At 39.8% G+C, this 22708-nt stretch overlaps 1 protein-coding gene across 2 annotated transcripts in view; it reads left to right on the top strand.

The window, feature by feature from the left end:
• The window catches only part of ralgps2 (Ral GEF with PH domain and SH3 binding motif 2), a 63490-nt gene that overhangs the window by 13304 nt on the left and 27478 nt on the right, over positions 1-22708 (top strand). For both annotated transcript variants that reach the window (XM_026345456.1, XM_026345455.1), the window contains exons 2-9: positions 4244-4347; positions 6237-6366; positions 6588-6695; positions 7428-7478; positions 14970-15053; positions 18058-18147; positions 18249-18341; positions 20235-20361. In XM_026345456.1, the coding sequence (XP_026201241.1) occupies positions 6307-6366; positions 6588-6695; positions 7428-7478; positions 14970-15053; positions 18058-18147; positions 18249-18341; positions 20235-20361 (613 nt within the window). In that variant the 5' untranslated portion in view covers positions 4244-4347; positions 6237-6306. The remainder of the gene's footprint in view (positions 1-4243; positions 4348-6236; positions 6367-6587; positions 6696-7427; positions 7479-14969; positions 15054-18057; positions 18148-18248; positions 18342-20234; positions 20362-22708) is intronic.

The following is a 22708-nucleotide window of genomic DNA, read 5'->3' as shown; positions in this document are numbered from 1 at the left end:
CTAGCCTTTGCTGGCATAACGTTACTGAAACGCAGCTGACTAGGTGTGTGGTGATTGACAGGAGGCTTTGCAAAGATAATGTGTCTGAAAGATGACAGTGTTAGGTCTAACAGTGTGAACGCTCTCAGAGTGCGTGTACTAAGCAGAAGAAGAGGACACAGCTTAATGGGCTGTCACATCCCTCAGTGCTCAGTTCAACACACTGACCCACTTTGGCTCAGTGACTTTGGTGCATCTGTGGCACATTTTTTAAATGCATCAAGCCCTGCTGCTGCTAGGCAAAATAGAAAGCATATGTCTGTACAGTGCTTGCATTATGAAGACATTGACAGACAGGAGAAACTTTACATTTTCATAAAGCACAGTGGAGCCTAAGTAGAATTGGATTATTTTCTCACTCATGAGCAAAAATGCCTCATAATTATAGGATCTATGAGTCTTGCTGTGAGTATGAGAAAGAAGGACATTTATGGTTCCTTTGCATGTGGGAGCACATTGAGAAGCAAGGTTTGCAGGTCTGCTAGGTGTCACAGGCACTGAACTGCATGCAGGAACTAGCAGGATTGTCAAAGCCACAGTCTTTTCTTTATGCTGAATGCTACATAATTCTCACATGTCTAATCCTTTATTCCTAGTCTCGCAGCATGTGACCTTTCCCTGATCACACTTTGAGGTACTGTACAGTTACAGTGGCAAGAAAAAGTATGTGAACTTTTTGAATTTCATGGTTTTCTGCATTGATTTTTCATAAAGTGTGATCTGTTCTTCATGTAGGTCAAGAGTATTAACAAATATAATGGGCCTAAACTAATAACACAAAAAAATTCTGATCTTTCATGACTTTGAGAACCACCATGAAAACCTCACAGTGCAAGTGGAAAAAGTAGGTGACCCCTGAATAATGACCTCAAAAAAGCTAATTGGAGTCAGGTGTTAGCTTATGTTAAGAAAATTAGCTTGGATGTGCGGACTAGAGCTACTTTGACTGACAAAAAACATACTTGAATACTCATACTCAACATCTGTGTTCACGAGTCTACAGTAGGTAAAACATTGAACAAGTAGGGTGTCTATGGCAGGACACCATGAAGGAAGCTGCTGCTTACTAAAAAGACACTCCACAGCAGTATTGGCAAAATGTTCTGTGGACTGATGAAACTATATTGAAATATTTGGAAGGAACACACAGCACTACATTTGGGATAAAAAGGACACACCATATCATCATGAAAACATCATCCCAACTATAAAATATGGTGGAGGAAACATGGTTTGGGCCTGGCCGGCTTGCAGTGATTGAGAGGAAGATGAATTCCCAAGTGTATCAAAAAACTCTGAATGTCTGTACGTCAGCTGAAACTCTGTAGAAGTTGAGTGATGCAACAGGACAATGACCCAAAACACCAGAGCAACAGAATCCACCTTTTGGAGTGGTCAGATCAGAGCCCAGATCTCAACCTATTAGATTCTATTGAATGACTTGAAGGGAGCCACACACACGAGACGTCCACAGAATATGACGGAGCTAAAGCAATTCTGCACGAAGAATGGGCTAAAACTTCTCCTGAACGATGTGTAGGTCTGATCCACAGCTACAGGAAGCTCCTGGTTAGGATCAGAATTTTTTTGGTTTTGTCATTTTAGGCATGTCATATTTGTTAATACTCTTGACTTAGATCAAGATCAGATCACATTTTATGACAAATTAATGAAGAAAACCATGTTCCAACACTACTGTTCACATACTTTTTCTCACCACTGTATATAGGGCCCTCCTATAAACTTGCTCCCTCTCTTATATACACATACACAATGCAGTTATTGTTTTTGTGTGCCTGCTGTAGCTCATGTTGGGAGTACAGAGTAAACATATTTACACTTACAATAAGTCTTGGAGCAATCTGGTGCACTGTCTTTGAATGCCAGGTTCTTACAATGTTTCCTCTACTTAGGGCCATCTAGGATGCAGTACCACAGTTTTTTCAACTATCAGATAATAATAAAGAAGAAGAAAATGCCAATATTTTTGTGCCAAGGCGCAAAAACAGCTGCTGTAAGAGTTGATCAAGAGAAGATTAATGGGAAAGTAAAAGCACTTTTACCAGAATATTAACATCTACCTAGTTATGTCAGTATCCCCATTTTGAAGGGATCAATATTCCAACGGGATACTCCTCTAGATAGATGCAGCTACTATTAATAATATGATCTTGTCTCACTTGTTGAGAATGTTTTTGTGATGTGTTGATTGTAGAAGTTGCAAAAAGACTGCAATAAAATATTTGTGTTATTTTTGCTTGAAAATTATCTCCTAGAGATAGAAAGACAGTAAAGAGGAAAAGGACAGGAGATGAGGAGTGTAAGGAGGACAGATGCCACTGGATATAGGAATATAGAGGGTGAAGGCAGAATATTTATATGCAGAATTATGCTGGCATGCGCTAATAAGCAATGTGGCCTTGTCTTAGGCAGCTATTGCCTTTGCATTTGAACTGCAGTATGTGAATGTCAAAAACCAGTCTGGGAACATGGATAGAGGAGGGGAGAGGCTGTTAGTTCAGAGAGGTCTGATTCAACAGCACCTGCTATGCTGGATAATGAGTCACATTTAGTTTATCAACCACACATCCCTTGCTACAAGCTCCACAATGAATCGTTCACTTTATCACACCCTTGTACTGTTTTTCTCTGCTTCGTCCTCTAATTTCTGTCATGAGTTGCTTGTGATGCTAAAATGCTGTCGGCCCATTTATCAGCTTTTTCAGCAAAGCATGAGAACTCGGCCACATAGAATTACTGTATGTTACCGAACACAACACCTGGACGAGCCAAAGGGAAATCTAGGTAATTAGAATTGCGTAAGAAGGATGTTTTTGAAGTAGCATTGCTGTAGGTGTGAGTGAATCCTAAATAGCTGTAACGTTAAATGGAAACTGACTAAGAGCAAACTGACAGCAAAAAGCAAACTGACAGCAGACAAGCAGAAACAGGATGTTGCCGGGGGGGGGGGCAATGCTGCGTGACACACAGCTTATAGATGTGAACATGGACTCTGTAAACTTAGTGTACACAGAGAATTTTTTTTATCCTGCCAGGACTTTGAAAATCCTAATGCACTGAAGCTTGACTCTGTTCTTGGTCAAATGTAATCTTTGAGTGAATGTATAGACTTGGTGAAGGTTTAAAGTTAACTTTGGTTCGTAGAAAGCTCACGCTGCTGTTTGTTCTGTGTGTGAGCTTTGTACCCCTGTCCAGCATGATAACAACCTGGACAAGATCTTAGCCCCTGTCTTATGGCTAAAGGCCAACTAGTGTCTGCCAGCATGCAGCATTTGTTTATAGTCCATCTGAATCCCACACAGACTTTATCTCTTAGGGTAGTGAGACACCTACTGGCTAATGTGGAGGCACTGCAAGACGTCACCTACTTGTCAGAAATTGGCTAAAAACAATGTGGCGCATATTGGAATCATACATTCTTGAATGTCCAAATCTTCATACAAACTAAAATACCATGTTGATATCTAATAACTGCTTTTAATTAGTATACCTAAATACTTCAACTGGCTTATTGTTGTAAAACTGAAAAGAAAAACCACACTTACTGTGGCTGATCCTGCTTTTGTGTAGATTAGTCTGGGTTCCTGTTCCTAGAGCAACTTTGTTCTTTTACATGTCTTTCCATCAGAAGAGCCTGGATATAAATAATTTCACAAGGTGGTTGTTTTACTCCTTAACAAGTGCCTAGTTGGGAGGTGGTAATTTCTATTGAGGAATTCTTTCAGTGGTGCTTGCAGTACTGAATTCACTGAGTGGTCACATGTCCTGGTGTTTTCTGCAGCATTGTTATGCAGTCTGTCTAAATAAAGTTATGGAGAAAACATTGCAGTTTGTAATGACAGTGATACCAGAACTGTGATTGGTCATGTAACTGATAGCTGGTAACTATCAGACTGATACAGTATATGATTGCTGTATTGTGGGTAGGGAAGCAACAAGGCCTAGTGATTCTTTAATATGAAATATGTCATTGGAATAAGGGAATTTTGGAGGGACGTTTTAGTGTAAAGTTGTTACTTCTAATGTTTAGACAATGTAGAAGAAAGTATTCCTTTAAAGAAGTGGCTGAGTATTTGCATATATCGCATCATCTATTAGATTTTTATGGTTTAGAATCATGGTGCCTTCCTCTCCCTCTCCCTCTTCCCTTTTCCTCTCTCATTTGTTTTTTTCTTTCACACAGGCAGCAGGAGTCAGCCTCAGTGACACACAGGACTTGGTAGACCAAGACAGCAATACAAAACATCAGACTGACTTTCAGCACTATGATCATCTGACACACAACTGGTAAGTACGACTTTGTTTGTGTAGAGGTTGCATGGACAAACAAAGGAGATAAAAGATTGGTTACATTACAGCTCATTCACGCTTTTTTTTCTGGCTGTTGGGCTTTGCGGCCGCATTTTCCTGTCTCCATACAGATAAAAACCTGTGGACCACGCTTACAAAATCAGCCCAGGGCAGAGGAGAAATCAAATTACTCTTTGTTGCATGTATACTCAGATTTTCAGTAACAAGTTTTCTTGAATGCATCTAGCCGTGTTCCCCGATTACCCAAGAAACCTTTTCTTAGTTACCTGGTTACTTGAGTCCATGTAAACACACTGACTGGCAGTAGAGGAGTCACAGCCACAGGAGAGAACATTGACCGACAATTTTTTAAAACTCACATCAGTAAAACTGGTAATATGTGGACAAACGTTCCTAGATTTTTTTTGATGAAAAATTGCTAAATCTAATGCCACATAGGCTACATTGGCAATACTGCACACTGGAATTTCATGTGGCCATACATACCACTTTTAACTACCTACACAGAAACTATGCATCTCTTTATTAGGGGCAAGCATGGCGAGCAAACTGCACACAGTCAGAGAATAGGTTGTAACTTTTACACACATACATATTTATTTGATTAAACTGAAAATGTTTGCAGTTGCACAGGCAGACATTGTGATTGCGATTAGATTAATTATGCAGCTAATGGTTCTTAAAGCACAGGCAATTTCAGCTTGAGCCTTGTGCTAGCCAAAACCCACACAGAGGCTCAAGTACACAACAGATGCTTTTGCTTGTCTTCGGTATTCTAAGCAGCTCCTTATTTTTCATTACTGTCCTTCAGTGTGCTTATGGCAAAGAATAGTCTCTGAGGTGTTGTTAGTCCTGGCCAGAGAAGAATAGTCAGCATTATGGTAATTACTAAATGTTACAGTTACAGTAGACACTAAGCATGAAGTAACATTCATGATAGGTAAGATTATTAAACCCTTGTTCAGCTAATCTCTATATAGATAATGACTAGGCTATTAGCAGATTTAGCTGAGTACTTCTAGACACTGACTAATAGTTCTTAGTAGTAGTATCAGTAGTACTAAATGAGTAATACTTCATTATCAGAAGCATTGAGATTGTTCACATTCAATCGAAGACAATGAAAGTGTTTCCTGTGCAACATTCAAGATTTCTAATGCTGAAAGTATTTGTTGTTTATCTGATTCTTTAAGTTGGTTTAATATTTTATCAGTTAGATAAAAGATTCATTATCAGCTTTAGATAAATTTTGTGTTTTTGAAATTTGGTTAAAAAAAAAATAACTAAGTTCTGTTGGCATAAAGTGAGAGTGGCTGAAGTTCACGTTGTACATGCTACTGCTCTTCTATATATAGAAAAGAAGTTTTAGTGCTGTGGCTCTAATGGACAACTGCTTACTCCAAAAAGATGATCTCTACCTAATGCTAAGACTAAGCTCCTTCTGTGTTCTCCTCTCATGTGTAGTAAATAGAAGGCTGTGAAGGTGTGCGTCCATATGGCCAGCACAGGCCTACTGGGACAACAGCTGAACCATCTCAAGTTTAACCATAACACGTTTTTTTTGAGGGTGAGTTTAGCTCAGCACTTCAGGGACTAGTAAGGAAGAGTGAAGCTGACAACACCCCAGACCAACTTCTGTCAACCAGTAGGTGGTGCTGCTGCTTTAAGCTTAGTGATTTGTATGCGTGCATGGGAGCAACAATGGTGAAGATGTGGTGCAAAATATATTCTCTCTCATATTTTGTGTGTGTGTGTGTGTGTGTGTGTGTGTGTGTGTGTGTGTGTGTGTGTGTGTGTGTGTGTGTGTGTGTGTGTGTGTGTGTGTGTGTGCGTGTGTGTGCGTGTGTGTGTGTGTGTGTGTTCAGAGGGCCAGGCAGGCATGCTGCATCTGAGGACGATGAATGATCTCCTTCGCTAGAACTTGATGGTGTGGGAATGATGGACCTCCCTAATGGCCAATCAAGCATCACTACCACCGCTGCAGCAATCTCTGAGGTGACGCCACACCCAGACCTCTGGGTTTAACTTTATTAGTTTTTTTTCCCCTAAAATATTGAATTACCACATTTTCTCAGTCCTTTTTAGTTGTTTAACCCTCTGAAACCTTGTAAGACCTTGCATTTTTCTTAAGAGCATAGTCATAATTTTTGTTCATCTAATAACCTTAACTATCTTAGCCTCAAAGTAGAACTGTGTGTTTGTTTGTCCTCCTCCAGAAGAGCAGCAGCTCAGAATCTCTCAGTGATAAGGGTTCGTCTGAGGTGAAGAAGAGTTTTGATGCTGTTGTGTTCAATGTCCTGAAGGTCACTCCAGAAGAATATGCAGTAAGTACAGTTGAAGTGTGTTTTTGTGTGTCAGCCACTCTGTCGGCTTAATCTGCATGTATGAGTGTTTTAAAAATGAAATGTTCAGTAAGCACAAATTTGATGTGCTGACTTGAGACAGGAGGCGATGGGATGATAGAGGAAATGGGGTCAGAGTTTGGATCAGTAATAATTGATGATGTTTTGGCAGTGCCAAGCAAGCATGGATAGATTTTCCCTGCCTGCATCTGAACAAACTTTCCATGGCAACGACAAGGAAGCAGGGGTCACATTGCTTTGAATGGGACTTTTTTATGAGAAATAATGTTGTTCAGGTTTTCTAAATATAGTTCAAATAAAAAAACATTTTCCTCTTCATGATTTCAATGTTTTAGTATTTGCATCTTCCACGTCTACCATGTTCAACCACAAGAGCGCACTGTTTGTCTTCTTTGCCTTCAAGTATCTTCAAGTAATATCTTTCCTTGTTATTTCAAAAAATTAATTTAACCATGCTATCAGTAAAAGCCAGTCCTGGAAACAAAAAGTTGTGCATTGTCACACCCACTTTTGAAATCATAGCTTCTCTAGCAGAAGAAGCTTCTGTTTTAGTAATGTCACCTAATGATTTGTATGATTTATACACTGTAATGTAGCTCATGACAGAGATGTAGGATTTGGAAAATTGTGGCCAAAATGTTGTCTGTCCCAATTTAAACATCTCTAACAACCGTTCTGTTTTTTCTCCTCCAGGGCCAGATTACACTCATGGATGCTCCTGTGTTCAAAGCCATCCAGCCAGAGGTGAGCTGCACCTGAATGTGTAGAGAAGAGAGAGAAAGCCAACAGCTTTATTTAGGGGTCATTTATGGTGTCTCTATGTGTGCGTGTGTGTGTGTGTGTGCTTGGATGTGAGCAGCTTTTTTTACCCAGTTTTTCACACCATTTCTGTTGCCTCAGTGAGAGCCAGTGTAATCTTATGCTTTTTTTGTTTTGGATTGTTAGGTTCTTCCTGACAGCAGGCATGGATAACCTGTGTTTAAGTGTGGCCGGTGTGGCCTTATAAAAGCAGCATACAGACCACAGCCTGCTGTGGTGTGGTAAAGTCTGACTCTTGCTATTGCACATGTACAAGACTTGCTTGTTTCAGTTAAAAGCTTGCATGCTCCTCTGGTATGGTGACATTACAAAACCCACAGTTTGATTTTATTTAAATAACAATGTCTTAGTGTAGTGTGACTTTTTGAGTCTTTTACTGTTTCTCAGTAATGGAAGAGACTAAAGATTACAGTCTATGGGCAGATTTTTCCAGGGCTTATCTGTGGAGTATTGGTGTTTTTTCACTCTGGGGGAAGTGATTGATGTCAACAGGACTGCAGCCCCATCGTCTTCAGAGTTCAAGCAGAGGCTGCTGAAAGTTTTTCTAAATTCAGACATGCTCCTGTGTTCAGTCTAGTTTGACTGGCTGACCTACTGAGTTGGCTTTATAAGGGGCTTTCAGCGTGTAGATTAAGGACTCAGGTAAGCTAGAGTATGGTTTCATTTGTTGTAGAGTCCTTGGTGGAGTCCCTTGAAGTGGGAATGAAAAAAGATGCGGGGGAAAGTAGTGAACAAGAGAGGGTATTTGGCAAGACGTTACTCACCTGATTGAAGAGATTGCTGACAAGGAGATGAAGGATGCAGTCTGGAGGAAAAGTGGTAGCAGAGTGTACAGTATGCAGAGTGACCCAGCAGCAATTTGGCAAGAACAGAGTGCACTAGCAAAGCTTTTCCTGTTCTCACCCTGCTTTTGTCTCACAGCATTGGCTGCAAAAGCTACACAGCTACATTTGAACTTGACTCAACTAGAGTTTCCACTGCTGTCAGTCTCTTTGCTCTCCTCACATATGTATGATGGGAAAAGCAGGTGTGTGTGTGCTTGTGTGTGTGTGTGTGTGTGTGTGTTTTTTTTGACCCTGCTCACTGCCTGAGTAGGAAAATATTAAATAACTTAGTTCAATCCTTGAGTTGCACAATAGTGTTTTTACTGACATACAGCCCATTTTTTTACTTTTAAGCACCCTTTAAATGCTGTGTCACATGTGAGTCCTTAAGAAATGTGTTTGCACTTAGTTAGTGGTATTGGCACATTAAGATTAAGATTTTTACACATTTACTCCTGCTAATTTCTGGAGTTAATCTTGTACATATACATTGCACAACAGGAGATTGTTCATATGAGGCGCATTGACACTGGGAAATAGTCTGTTTGGTCTGTGTGAGGCGTGGTCCGTGTCTGGGTGTATATGAGGCACGACACAAAACAAATATACCTAACAGTGTTTTGTTTACAGCATATTGAAGTTGCATAATTAGAAATGGTGTGTTATGTATGAAAACCCCACTTTCCTGAGTGAGTTCACTTTTGCTGAGGGGATTTATTGAAAGGCAACGCTCACTTACTTGCTGTGAATTCTTCGGACAATTACCTGCAGTATTCTCACATGGGCTGATTAGGATGTTACCATTAGTTTGTACTAGGGAACTGTTAGGGTAATGTCTAGAGAAGATCAGGATTTCACTGCATGTCTGAAAACGGCTTTAATTTTCATGAAGTAATGTGTTGCAATTCTCATTTGTTAAAATAGTTGTGAGGCATTTGGCCCGTAGTTGCGGCCTTTGGAGAGTTTCTTGCATTACAAAACTCTGACATGTCCAGATGTTCTTCAGAAGGCTTCAAGTTGACACATTTTGACTTTTGCATAAAAACGAACATTAGACGATTCAAATTTTCCACCTGATTGTTTCCAAGAGTTGCTGATCTACTGATCATGCTGATTAAAAACATTTTTACTGCATGCTTACAGCATAGTAGAAATGTTGTCCTATGCAGGCCTTAAAAGCTCTGTATCAGCAGTCTGTCGTGTTAGAGCTGCTCTGATGTTACTATTTTTGGTGCTCTTCTTGTGGTAAGGCTGCGGTAATTTCCATAATAACTGTATTGGCTACTTGAAACAGTTGAAATGATCATAAACTAGCTGTGTCTGTGTTAAACATTTAATATTTTCCTCTCCATAAACACATCATAACTGTCATAACATAATCTAAATGTGTGTGTCAGTGAATGTGTATCGAGCGTGTATTGAGACAGACTGAGGGTCCTGAGTACCCAACGGCTATTGTGTGTTCATGTTTACAGCATTTTACATGTGTATATGAACCATAAACAGACATTCTGGCATGAGCTGGAAAATATTTCCCCAGACGTGATTTCAGTAGAACAGAAGTTCTCATTAACTCAAGTCTTCCAACACTGACTCGGAGCAGATGTATGGAGAGGAGCCTGAGGAGTCCAGCCAGAGCCTCTGGATGAGGAAGAAAAGATAACTGTCTGTCACAATAGCAGTAAAAGATTACACAGGGATTGTTGATGGAGACACCAAAAAACAGTGAGGAGATGAGTGTTAAGTCTTGCCAAGCCCTCTGGGCAGGGCCACTTACTCCTCTTTTTTCCAAACTGTGGTTCTGTAAGTAAAAATGGTAAAAGTAATGCCTGTACAACACAGCAGACAAAAATCTACAATCTAAAAACATCTGCTTTAGATGATATCTAACTGACAGCTCATAACACAAGTATGAAGGTTGTCGTAATTTACTTCCTTAACATAATGGAAGCTCATCTTGACAATACTTGTGGTTCTTGTCTGTGAACAGAGTACAGAAAGATGGTCGAAAAACTGACAAAGAGCTGAGTTCTGTGTGGAGTGCATGTGTAATAAATGAAAACAACAGAAGTTATTTTTTGATGGCAAAATAATCTACAGTGCAGAGCAGACTGATTGTTAACGTACAGTCCTCAGCTGAATCGCTGATGTGTTCTTTGGCTGTGGTTAAAATGACAAGATGGATTATGGACGGGGTGGGGGGGCGCGAGGAACTTGTCGTTAAATCTTTTTCTCTCATCTAAATTTACGATACATTGATTCCTAATGGTTTGTAGCATTGGCTGGTTTTTCAAGAGGGGAATTGGAGTGAGTAGTTACTCACTGTAGTATGGATAGATCAGCTGACAAGGGAAACATAGAGAGTAAAATGATGTGCAAGTGGGGAAAAAGGCAAATGTGGAGGAATTGTGATGAAATAAAAGACAGATGGAGGACTTTTTCTCTGTTCATCGCTATGTTTTTCTCTCCCAGTGGGCCATTCCTAATTTCATAATCAGACGTGCAGCTGATGATCTACAGCTGAATGTTTATGAAACAGAGCCTGAAAGGAAAAGAGTGATGTAGTGGGTTGCCATTGTTTTTAAGACACAGCCATGACAACAGCCAAGTGAGTAATTTAGTGGCTTTGGCTGGCAAGGTTGTGCTTCAGCTCTCAGGGAATATAGCTATTGGATTGATTTTACATAACCACAAGAAGTATGTCAGCTTCTCACATGTCTGAGCAACCAGTGTAGAAATCCTCTGAACAGACTGAAAGTCTCATGCGAGTCACAGAGGTGATGATGACTTGTGGTTGAGGCAGGTAACCTTGCCTATAGAGTGCTTTTTTCCAGCACTGATTGTAAGATTAAAAAAAATCCCTCAAATATTGTTTTTTCTGTCATCCAGCCACAACTCTAAGTGAGATGTTGCACACAGCTCTCTGTAGGGCCCTGTTCTCTACATATGTTTTTATTTGTGTTGGGATTGGATAATAATTGCTACACACTACACTACAGCCTGTCAGAACAATGGTCTATACACATTTATCATTGTGAAAGGAGGAAAAAAAAAAACCCACAATGACAAGTTTTCCCTTACTGAAGAGGATTTGGTTTGAAGTTTGAGGTTCAGTTTCAGTAAAGGTGCAAACGGAAAACTCTTAGGAGTAGTGGAGACCTGCTTTAAAACAAATTATTGTAAGGTAGAGAACAGTAATTCTGGGAATATAATCTAATATAAAATGGTCTGGATTAAATAGCTGTGACAGATGGTCTGTGCTACCTTAAGAATCACGTAGAGCACAAGTACTTAAAAGATCCTTGAAAAGTTTGTTCTTTTTATTATATGCAGAGCAAGGGACCACAAGACCACAAGATGCTGCTGGTTCGTACGCTGCCAGGTCTATTCTAGTTTAAAGCCGTCTCACTGAACAGTGCATTTTGTTGTCTTTTTCTTTTCTCTCCTGTCCCAGCCTTTTTTGTGCCTTCATGCTGGCAAAAGCCAGGACCAGAGGCATAAAGTTTTTGGTTTGTCCCTCCCTCCGTCTGTCCATAAGGTCACCCAGTTCTTGTAAACGTGATAAACATGCACATTTTCCTTTGCATTGCTTTTGTGATCCTTAATAAATCTATCTCCACCATCTTCCCTCCTCCTGTGACAAACTTTTCTTCTCGATCTCCAACACTTCCTCTCTTTCTCCCCGGTTTTTCCATTTGATTTCCATCATTATGGGGCTTCCCTGTCTTGGCCTGTGGCCTCTTGTACCATACAATCCCAGCACTTGAGTTTTCCATTTACAATTTAGTCAAAAACAAAAGGCATTGCTGTGGTATTTTGCATGAGGTCATCACAATTTGTGGCTTTGCTGGAGCTGGTTATCTTATTCATCCGGTACCTCTGTTTATAGAAAACATCTCGCATTGTATTTGCAAAGCAGCATATGATCTACAGTTGGTTTTAAACAAGGGCAAAATGGATATATGATGACATAAGTTGGCCTTCCTGTTAACTATACTTGCCCAACATTGTAGATGCAGCCAGCTTCTAGCAGCCCTACAGAACTGTGCTTTAATGAAAATGCTGCTCAGTCAGACCAGCATGTGGAAATGACAGGCTGTCTGTGGTTTGGCGTAAAAAGCTTTTTTCTTTACTTTGCTTTTTTACTACAGCAATTAAAACCCTCCCATTGCCATTGCTGCCTTGTCAAAGCCTTTCTCCAAAGACTACAAAAAAGTTGCCTGCACATTGTAACAGCTGAGTGTGAAACGAGGCTATAAAGTCTCAAGAAAAATAAAGGAAATAAAATCCTAATAGTTTCTGGAGAGGCTGTGGATTGGTTCCCTGCTGCTTAAGTACACATGAGGAAACTGGGCTTAGATATTACCCAACTGAAGAACAATAGCGATTAGATGAATTGAAGTTTAGCTGGATGGATGTGTTGGACGGTTAAATTAGAAGGCAGTGTCCGTGATAATTGTTAAAATGTTCTGGCTAAGTGAGCAAGTGAGCTGTAAGACCATCTGTGCGCCTCTTCTTGGGTGTACCACTTACCTACAGTATGTGGTCAGGTGGTGGTCTGAGTCCTGAAACATACAAACACACCAACCAAACTAAATGATGAGTTCTCGTTAGTGAGACACATTTGAGTCTCACTACCCACTGGTTTAGCTACATCCTGAGACTCTGAAGGAAACAAGTTTGTAAATATGCTGTAGGGTTTCTTACCATGTTTTATATTTTACTAGTTTTGACACCACTTTCATTCATTTCCCCTTAGAGTCCTCCTTTTTTCTTTTGTCATGTCCTCACCCTGACCCGGGCCACACAGGCCTCGAGACATCTACTCGCCCACAGAATAATGTCTGCCTTTAACATCTGCATATAATATGTTACTTCTTCACTCCCGCTGGCCGCCCCTGACGACTCAAAGATTCACCCAGGAATAAGCAACACTTCCCTTTGCGGGTAGACAAGCTGATGTGGTCCAGCTGATGGAGTTGTGAGCAGTTTTGTAGTCGAGGGTTACTTCTAGAAAGTCAGACCGTCTCACGGGAGACGTTATGTGGGGGAAGCTGCTGTCTAATTCAGCTGTTCATATTGTAGCCCAACTCTGCCGGGCTGGCAGGGATTAGGAGGAAAGCTAGCTAGGAGGATTTTTCCTATTGTTACGTCAGTGTCCCTGGCCTCTGGACAGCCTGTTAGGGCCAAAGGAGAGTCTGGGTTCCCCTTGCAATGTCTGTGTGGTCTCCTCTCTTTACCTCATTACTGAGGGCAGTCACAGAAGCCAAACTGAGCCCAGCCTGGTACTCAGAAAGAAATGACTGTGTGTTGTTGCAGTTTTATCTGTTCAAGTTCCAAAATCACAGGCCTTCATTAAATAAAGTTTCTGAAATCACTTGCAGTACTGCTGCTTCCACAGCTGCTTTTACTTTGCAAGACCAGCATTAGTAGAAGTGCGGAAATTATATCTTTATTAGGTCATTGACAGGAAATTATTTATGAAGAAATGTTAAATTAACACTTTAAATTGGAAAGAGTTGAGGGATTCACCAAGCCACTATTAATATATTGACCCCAGTATTGCCTAGAAAGCGATATCAGGTATTGAATAATTCGATCCACAAGGTTGTTATCAGAATTATTGTTATCAGTTTTATTTGCCAAGTATGTTCACTTTAGTTATATGTTTGCAATTTGTGCTACGTCATGTGTCATCAGCATGTGTAGCATGCCTTGCTACACAGCATGTAGCGGTAAACTTAACTCCCAACATCTTTAACATGAAGAGGGCCAAAGACACAGCTTTATGCTACATCAACAGCTAATTGCAATATCTGCATCGGAAATGTTGTAGCGGTGGTGGTAGAACTGCAAAATACAATGCCACAAACTTAATCACACTACTGCAAAAACATCACACTGAAGAGCATGCCAAGCCTGGATAAGTCCTGTTTGCACTACATGTTTACAAGGAGATTTGATTCCTCTTTTTTTTTAATGCCACGTTCCAAGTTGCAGAAATATTTATTATTGTAATAACAAATAACCAAAAATGATTCATTATTTATTAATTTGTTGCATTTGGTTTTACAAACACAATGTTTAAGTCACGGCTGTTGCTTTCAGTGTTGTGTCAGATTGGTATTGGGCATCAGCTAATATGCTAAATCCAGGTACTGATTTCGGTATTGGTACAGATAAGATTTGTTGCTGTGGAATGTGCTGTAGATAGCTGCCACGTTTCCTTCTTTCCAGTTTAATTAAAATGCATCACTCAACAAAATGCATAATGCTTATCCTTGCTAGTACCCCTAAGGCCCAACAAAATGTATGAATGGTTCTTTCACATCATGGCATATCGTTGCACATAGGAAATGTTTTGAAATCAACATTGTTTACATTTGAGGTTTATATCTCTCCTCTTTTAATGTGGCATTGCTGCCTTTACTGTGCAGCTGACATGAATGGGTATTACATAACCCTGGTACTTGTAGCATTTTCTGTGCAGAGTCTTTTCACAGTGGATGATTTGACTTTTGCTGCATTACATATAAGGATCTGTTGCCCCTATGCATAATGTTAATTACCCAAATTGTTTGTATGTTTTCAGGAGCTGTCAAGCTGTGGCTGGAACAAGAAAGAGAAGCACAGCTCTGCTCCCAATGTTGTGGCCTTTACACGCAGATTTAACCAGGTGAGGCACATACGCTGTTGGTGCTTATGTCTCATACAGTACTAACCCGAAGAAGGAGAGGGAAACTGTTCCTCCTGAAGTTTTAAGTTTTTATGAGCCTTGTCCATCAATAAATTGAGAGTATATAGCTCCTTTTTCCATGTTATGTCATCTCCCTTTATTATCCAAGTACCGAATCATAAACCTAGCTGTTCCAGAAGTGGCAGGTTTTAAACCATTGCTTGTCATGGCAATTCCTAACAACCTTCATATTTCAATCCAGTTAATTTTTATATAGAATAACTTGTCTCTAGGTGAAGCTGTTCTGAAGAAGGGCATGTTTCTGTTTCACATGAAGCTATTAAAGTGCTTCTGCTTTTTGATACAGCACGTGTAGGAATATTTTCTAATTTAAACAGAGGTGAGCATGACATGTTCCCCCAGTGCCCTGTGAAATCATCTACAGCAAGTTATGGGTAATGATGTAAGGAGCTGTCTTGGCCTTTAATCCCTTTCTAGTGTTTTTGCCAGACTTTTAAAACCAAAAATTTACTGCCCCCCAGGAAAAATATGAGATGATCTAATGAGGATGTGTTGCTGTGGAAACTTCTCCATGTATAGCACATCCCAAACGGTCATTCAAGATGTTAGCTACACAAATTTCAGCCAAGGAAAATTTGCTTTTTGGATAACGTGACTTGGACTTTGAGGACAGACAGTACCAGAAAGCTCCTTAGCATGAGTTGAAACCATATTTTTTTCCCCCAGTCACTGTTTTGCTGGCAAAGTGCTCTGGGAGCCAGTGGAATAGAAGATAACTGACGATCCTGTTAAACAAATAACAAGAGACTTTACTTTAAAGTTATTCTCCTTGGCTTACATATTGTGCTTACTTTGCACCTTACTTGTAAGTTGATAAAAGCGACTTACAAATGCCAAATGACTAAATGTAAATGTAATTCTGCATTATAACTTGATGTGTAAGGCTTGTTATTTACATTTTACATAATATATTTCAAACTTAATAGGCTGAATGTGAGCAGCGTACAAGCAGCAGCAAGAAGTCTAAAGTGCATTGGGAAATGCTACAATCTAAAAACTAATGTTTTGGCAGTTTTTCACCTTTTGTTATGACAAGATCTGGTGAACCAACATACTACACTGCATAAGGGTAAATAGCTTTTCTGCTACATACTTAATTACTACAAACTTAATAATTTGCAGAATATACACTGATTTTTAAGTAGGCTGCTCATAAAAATTAAGAAGCTCCATTTAATTTTTCTAGTATTTTGAAGAAACTTTTGGTAACATGTATTTAAATACTACAGTTATGAGCACACGTTGTTAAGTGTCAATTTAATAATAATTGATACCTCATTAATGACATAGTGGAAATTCTTGTGGACAGGTAGCTGCATTTAAAGAGTTCAGGGTTCCGACATGTCTTTATTATGTGGGCAGGAATTGGGAGAGATGGGAATCAAACCACCAACCCTGGAGTTCATAGACAGCATAGACGATTGCCTTACCAACTGCTCCACAGCCACGAGGCAGACGAGGACTCATGCTCTGTAATGAACCCCAGTGGTGTAGTAAATTACTCAAAAGTTAAACGACTGGGGAAAATAAATGAGAATCTGCAGCACGTTTTGTTTTCAGATTGGAATCACATTTTACAGTTAATGGAAACACCAGTCCACTGTAGACTGAAGGTGGAACATACATGAGACAGCAATTGAGAGTGTTTTTTACCTTGAAAGTGGGACCTTGTTTCACAAATGGGGTCATTGTCTCAAAGCACTAGACGTAAATTAAAATGCAAAACAGTGGCATTCTGTGTTTACCATCCTTGTATTATCTGTCCATTTTCATGACTCCCTTGTCTTTGCTGCAGACAACTCCATGTGAAATAGTGAAAATTAACTCCATATGGCTCTGCTGCATGGATATAAAGAACCTCCTTAGATTGAATAAAGTTTAATGTGTCTGTGTACGGTGTACTTTTAAGTGAAGACAGGAACAGACGGAGAGAGAGCATGTAGCTGGACAAATTTATCACTCCACTCCTAAGCTCCTCACCTCTTCCCAGAAACAAAAACATGTCTGTGGACTGTTTCCAGGAAAAAGAAGGAAAAGCCAGCTGTAGGTTGTGCACATCACATATGTACTGTAGATGGCGGACACACACATAGTGGTCTGTGGTTTTAATAGAAGAATGCTGACCACATAGGCAAAGTAAATTAATCTAACACATAGAAGTATGTCAGCAATAGAAGAAAAAGTGGAGATGGTCAGTCTGTCTGTCTTATCAGAACACAATGTGCAGACAGCGGTGGGCTTTGAAAGTCCTCAGAGCCCTGCTGCGTTGAAGCTGACTTCCCCTCTGGTTACCTCCTCCCTTCCCTCACTCTTCTCCGTTTTCCTCTTTCCATTCCCTATCTCCCCAGAGCTTAAACACTGATTGATTCACTGACTTCTCTCTCTCTGTGTACGTGTAATCAGGACCTTGGCTTACCAGCATTCTCCCCAAAGAGACTTATCCGGCCAAGTTCTCTAAACACACGTTTACACACATGCTCCTCCTCCTTTTTAGGTTGACATATTAGGAGTTATGGTGGGTATCTGTTGTGTAATAAGTTGGATTTTCTTCCTGCAGTTCTCCTTTTTTCCCTCCAGAGCTTTTGTCTCGACTCTTATGGAACATTAGCAGTGTGCTCCATCCTCTTCTGCTGTGCTTTTATACTGGTTTCAGTCCAGAGTTGTCATGACTGCAGGTCTTGGCTCTGGACTCAAAGTCTGAAGATTTAACAAGGAAAAAACTTTTTTTTTTTTTTTAACATATCTGCAAACCTCATTGTATTTTGAAGGATGTAACATACAAGTGATAAAGGTTTTATTTTTATTTTTTTTTATCACTATCAGGTGTTTTCTAGTATCATGTATCTACTTTTGGTGGGATTGTGAGTGATCCCCTGTGATGTACAGTGATCTCCATTTGTGTGTGTGTGTGTGTTTTATCTAGACAAGCTTCTGGGTGGTAAGAGAGATCCTCCATGCACAGACATTGAAGATTAGAGCAGAGGTGCTGAGTCTGTACATTCGCACTGCCAAGGTACACTCATCCACAGACACACTGATATTGCTGCTCTGTCCTTGTGAATGTTTGCAGTATAATTTCATAATGTCTGATCTATATATTTTCTCCTTTCATAGAAACTGTGTGACATGAACAACCTCCATGCAGTTATGGCTGTGGTGTCAGGGTTACAAAGTGCTCCCATCTTCAGGCTTACTAAAACATGGGCGGTGAGTGTATTTACCCTGCTTTGAAGGAAAGTTTGGTTTCTTAGTAGAGTGATGTCAATAAACTGATGTCACGCTGATCTGTACTGAAACACTGGGCACATAAACTGAGCTCATAAAAACTAGCACACAAGTGAAATAAAGAGCATTTAGAACTTTCAGGAAACCTTAAATTCAGCATATTTCATTAGATAAAAAGGAGCATTTAACAGATGTGTCCTATCGGTGAACTTTGGTTGAGGTTTTTAGAGGTTGCAGTGCCTTTTATGCTGCAGCTGCATCTTTTAATGAAATACTTTGGGTGGTGGGGACAATTTGAACATATTCAACTGTAGACTGCATTATACAGGAAATTGTGACTTTGTGTCCACTTTACAAATGTGTGAGGGACAAGCTGTCTGTTTTTACTGAAGACATAGAACTTACATAATGACAAAACAATGTTCTGATGTAATGGTGGAAATTCCTTATACTTGGGTCTACAAAACCACAGGAGATTCCCTTAGCTGGCCAGTGAATGCTGTTGCTGGCAATGACATAGCACACCTGCCTCTTAAAGGACAGAAGGGCAGACATGCAGATACATACACATGCAACCCCTGCAGATTCCTGTATGATTGATATGAAAGTGTGATGTAAATCTGTATCAGTGGTCTGTCAGTTCCAGAAGAAGAGATATTGAACTGCAGCTAAAAAAACATGTTAACTACAACAGTTACAGCTAATCAGAGAGGTCTCTCTGACCGACAGGGCTTGCAGAATCATCTGGAAGTCTTTGCACACTCCATATGATGTTTCTTACTATCATCTTCTTATCCTCATGGGCTGACAGTGGCTAACAGCTTATTATCAGTTGGTGTTTCATGGGCATCAGCGTGTGTTTGTCACAAACAGACAAGCAAACATGTACAAATATTATGTATTTATATACTTTTGTTTCAGTGATGGTTGCAGTGTTGTGTTAGAAGCCAGTTCATTAATGCAAGTAGGTTTCAGAGGCTTTGCACCCTCTGAGGAAGTATTTTCACGAAAACATTTAGTTAGTACTGAAGTAGTAGTGAAGTTATCTGGAAGTTGAGCCATGGCAACTTGACCTTAGTAGGCCATGACTCAACTTCTAGATTCAGTTTGTACCTTTCTAAAACACTGAAAAAAATAATTTCATTTAACTTTATTTGCTGCAAAACAAAGCAGAACATTATATTAGATTTGCTTTAAGAACAAATAAACCAGAAATAAAAACTCAATATTTAGGATGTTAGGTGGGTATTTGTAGCTGGCCGAGTCTATTTTCCAGCAGCAAGCTTCTACGGATAACTCTGTATTGGCTACCTCTCACTGTCTTGCAGTAGGAAAATCTAATCTAGCCATCCATTCTATTTCCCATTCCTGAGTCATAGTCTTTTTATTCTGTGTTTTACCACTGCTGTGTTGGTATATATCTAATTTCAACCCTGACTCTGAATTAAAGTAGCTTAAATTGAATCATTTTATTGATATGCCTGTTTTTCATTATATTTGTCATAGCATATTTGTGTTGCTGTTATGTCATATATACAGTAGCAAGAAAAGTCTGTTAACCTTTTGAAATTTCATGGTTTTCTGCATTAATTTGTCATAAAATGTGATCTGGTGTTCATCAAGAACACAGTCAAGAGTATTAACAAATAAAATTGCCTTAAATAATTACACAAAAATCTTTCATGTCTTTATTAAGAACAACCGTAAAAACCTCACAGTAATAGTGGAAAAAGTATTTTCTGACAAATTATTGCAGAAAACCATGAAATTCCAAAAGGTTTACATACTTTGTCTCGCCACTGTAACTATCTGTTTACATTTCATGGTCTCTTTGACCTTCTTCCTCCCCCTTTTCCTCCCCTCTGTACCTCACAGTTACTGAGTCGGAAGGACAAGGCAACGTTTGATCGACTTGACTACCTGATGTCCAAAGAAGACAACTACAAACGTCTGAGGGACTATATAAGCAGCCAGAGCATGGTCTCTTGTATACCATACTTAGGTAATCGACAGAAACACACACACACTTACAGGCCCCCACATAGTTTCGTCTTTAAAGGATGCTGATGTTTCTTACTATCACCCTTTTATCTTTATGGGTTGTTTACTGGCTAAAGGTTAAAGTCAGGACAAGACTCTGGGTATAAGAAACAAACTGTCTCTGTCTGTTTGTCTATTACAAGTGTTTTTTCTTCTGTGACATTATCTCATGGATTATTCTGTGCCAGAGTCATTAATTGGTCAGTCATGTTTATCCCCTGTTTCTCCTGCTGTTTTTATTCTGCTCTGTTTCTCCCAACAGAGGAGGTTGAATGTGGAACATATATTTTGCTGCTCTGTTGTGAAATACCTAGAAGTTCCATTTAGCTGGAACCAACACATGAATCAGTGAGAAAGCCGGAAAAAAAAAAGATAAATGTATTTTTCCTTTCCTACGATTTTTATACCCCCTCTTTCTTTGCCTTTGCAGTATGACATCACCCAGGAATCCCTTATGTGTTGTGCAAGGGGAACGCTCATGCCCACGTGTGGTTTCATTGCTGCTCTCATTTTGATTCAGAGCTGACTAGATGACTTTCCTCTTGACTGCTTCAGTCTTTTTCTGTTACAACCAGACTTGTATCATAGCTACTGCTGTGTGATTCAAAATGCTCAAGTATGTGAAAACAAACACAGAGAGCTTGAGAGTCTGTTTGTCATTAAAAATCTTTAAGCCACCCATTTTCCACACTGTACAAAGTCTGGAAGTAATAACAGACCATGATACGAATGCAAAGCTGGTAATGTGAAACAGCATACACTTGCCAGCTTGTCTGTATGTCCTCCTTGTTGCTATGTGTAAATAAGTAGGATAAGTAAGACTTTCCGTTTGGTAAGCGTTTCAATGATGTATGACTATATGGTCATTGATTGGGTGGAGTCTCTTTGTATTCTTTCTTTGTACGTTTATGTACGTGTATTTCCTTACAACTTGACTTTGTCAGTGATGCATGTGGATGTGTGATGTGTGATGTGTGATGTGTGACTAGCTGGCTGCCCTCTGGGCTGGACTGAGCCAAGTTGACACATAGGAGTAATCTACACTCCCTCGTTCTCAGATATGACCCTGTATAATAAATCCACCAGATCCTTTTGAGAGAATGTGGGAATGAATGAGTGGTAGACGGAAACCATCCGTGCTTGTTCCAGAGCCTCACTCCCTACATAAGTGTTGGGTGTGTCTGTGTATTGGTTAAACTAGGTTCGAGGTTTCTCCTGATGTGTTTACATGTCTGTTCGCTAAACAAAGTACCCATTGAGTCTTAAATTAAGTGCCAACCTACTGGAGAGGCCTAAAATTACCACGTGTGCTTTTGTGTGTCCTAATATGCCACAGGTAGGCTAACAGTGTATTTGTGTGTCACTTTTATGACTTCTCTGTCTTTGCTGCATTTGCATACTTGTAGGTCTGATGCTTATCTGTGGTGATAAGCTATAGAAGACATGTGCCTGCTGTTTATTGTTTGAGCTTTGTTTGTTCCACAGTGATACATTTGGGGTGTGTGTGTGTGTGTGTGTGTGTGTACAAGCAAGACTGTGTGAACTCTGACCTGCTATTAGGCTTGGTAGACACAGCTCCCTCCTGTCTGCGCCCAGCACAGGGCCAGTCTGTTAAATGCTCAGATGAACTTGTTGTTGTTCTCTAACCAATCATGCAAGGACAAAGGGCCCACAGAAAAGTATGACTACTTTGAAACGAAACACAAACACTAAATTGTTATCCTTTTACCTTGTCTATACCGGACACCATGAAAATGGCAGCACAACAGCAGTAGTTTGTGCAAGTGGCAAAATGTTTGAAGCCTAAAAAAGTTACATAGTTTACATAGCTAACCCTCCAATCACCATTTATTTAAAATGGTGCCAAATTTGTTATTACCAGTTCCTGTTTGCGATGAACTCACTAATGTACGGACAGCTACAACAGCTGAATTACTTGGATGATCTGGTTTTCAGAGAGGTTTTTCAAATTATACTTTTTTATGACTTTAAAGCGGATTTGTTTTTGACTGAATATAAGCTGTGTGTGACAGCAGACCAAAACTCAGTAAACAACATTTTAGAGCATTAGCTTTTGCCCGTCCATCTAACACAGTGTCTTTACCTCAAATATCTTCCCTTTAGTGTTAACTTCAGACAGCTCATAACTGTTCTGAATTACAACTCCTCAGAGGGAAAGGTAAAAGGGGAGCCATCACTTCAAGATAACCGTTTTTAGGGAAAGAAAAGCTCAGTGTTTTTATGTGGAAGGAATGTTTCCCTTTTTCTGTCTGTCTATTATCATCCTTGCTGTTCCTCCAGTTGTTTTT

The sequence above is a fragment of the Anabas testudineus genome, chromosome 4, assembly GCF_900324465.2.
Source record: "Anabas testudineus chromosome 4, fAnaTes1.2, whole genome shotgun sequence".
Lineage (NCBI taxonomy): Eukaryota > Metazoa > Chordata > Actinopteri > Anabantiformes > Anabantidae > Anabas > Anabas testudineus.
The sequence above is the reverse complement of the archived record's forward strand: the minus strand, read 5'-3'. Positions and strand labels throughout refer to the sequence as shown.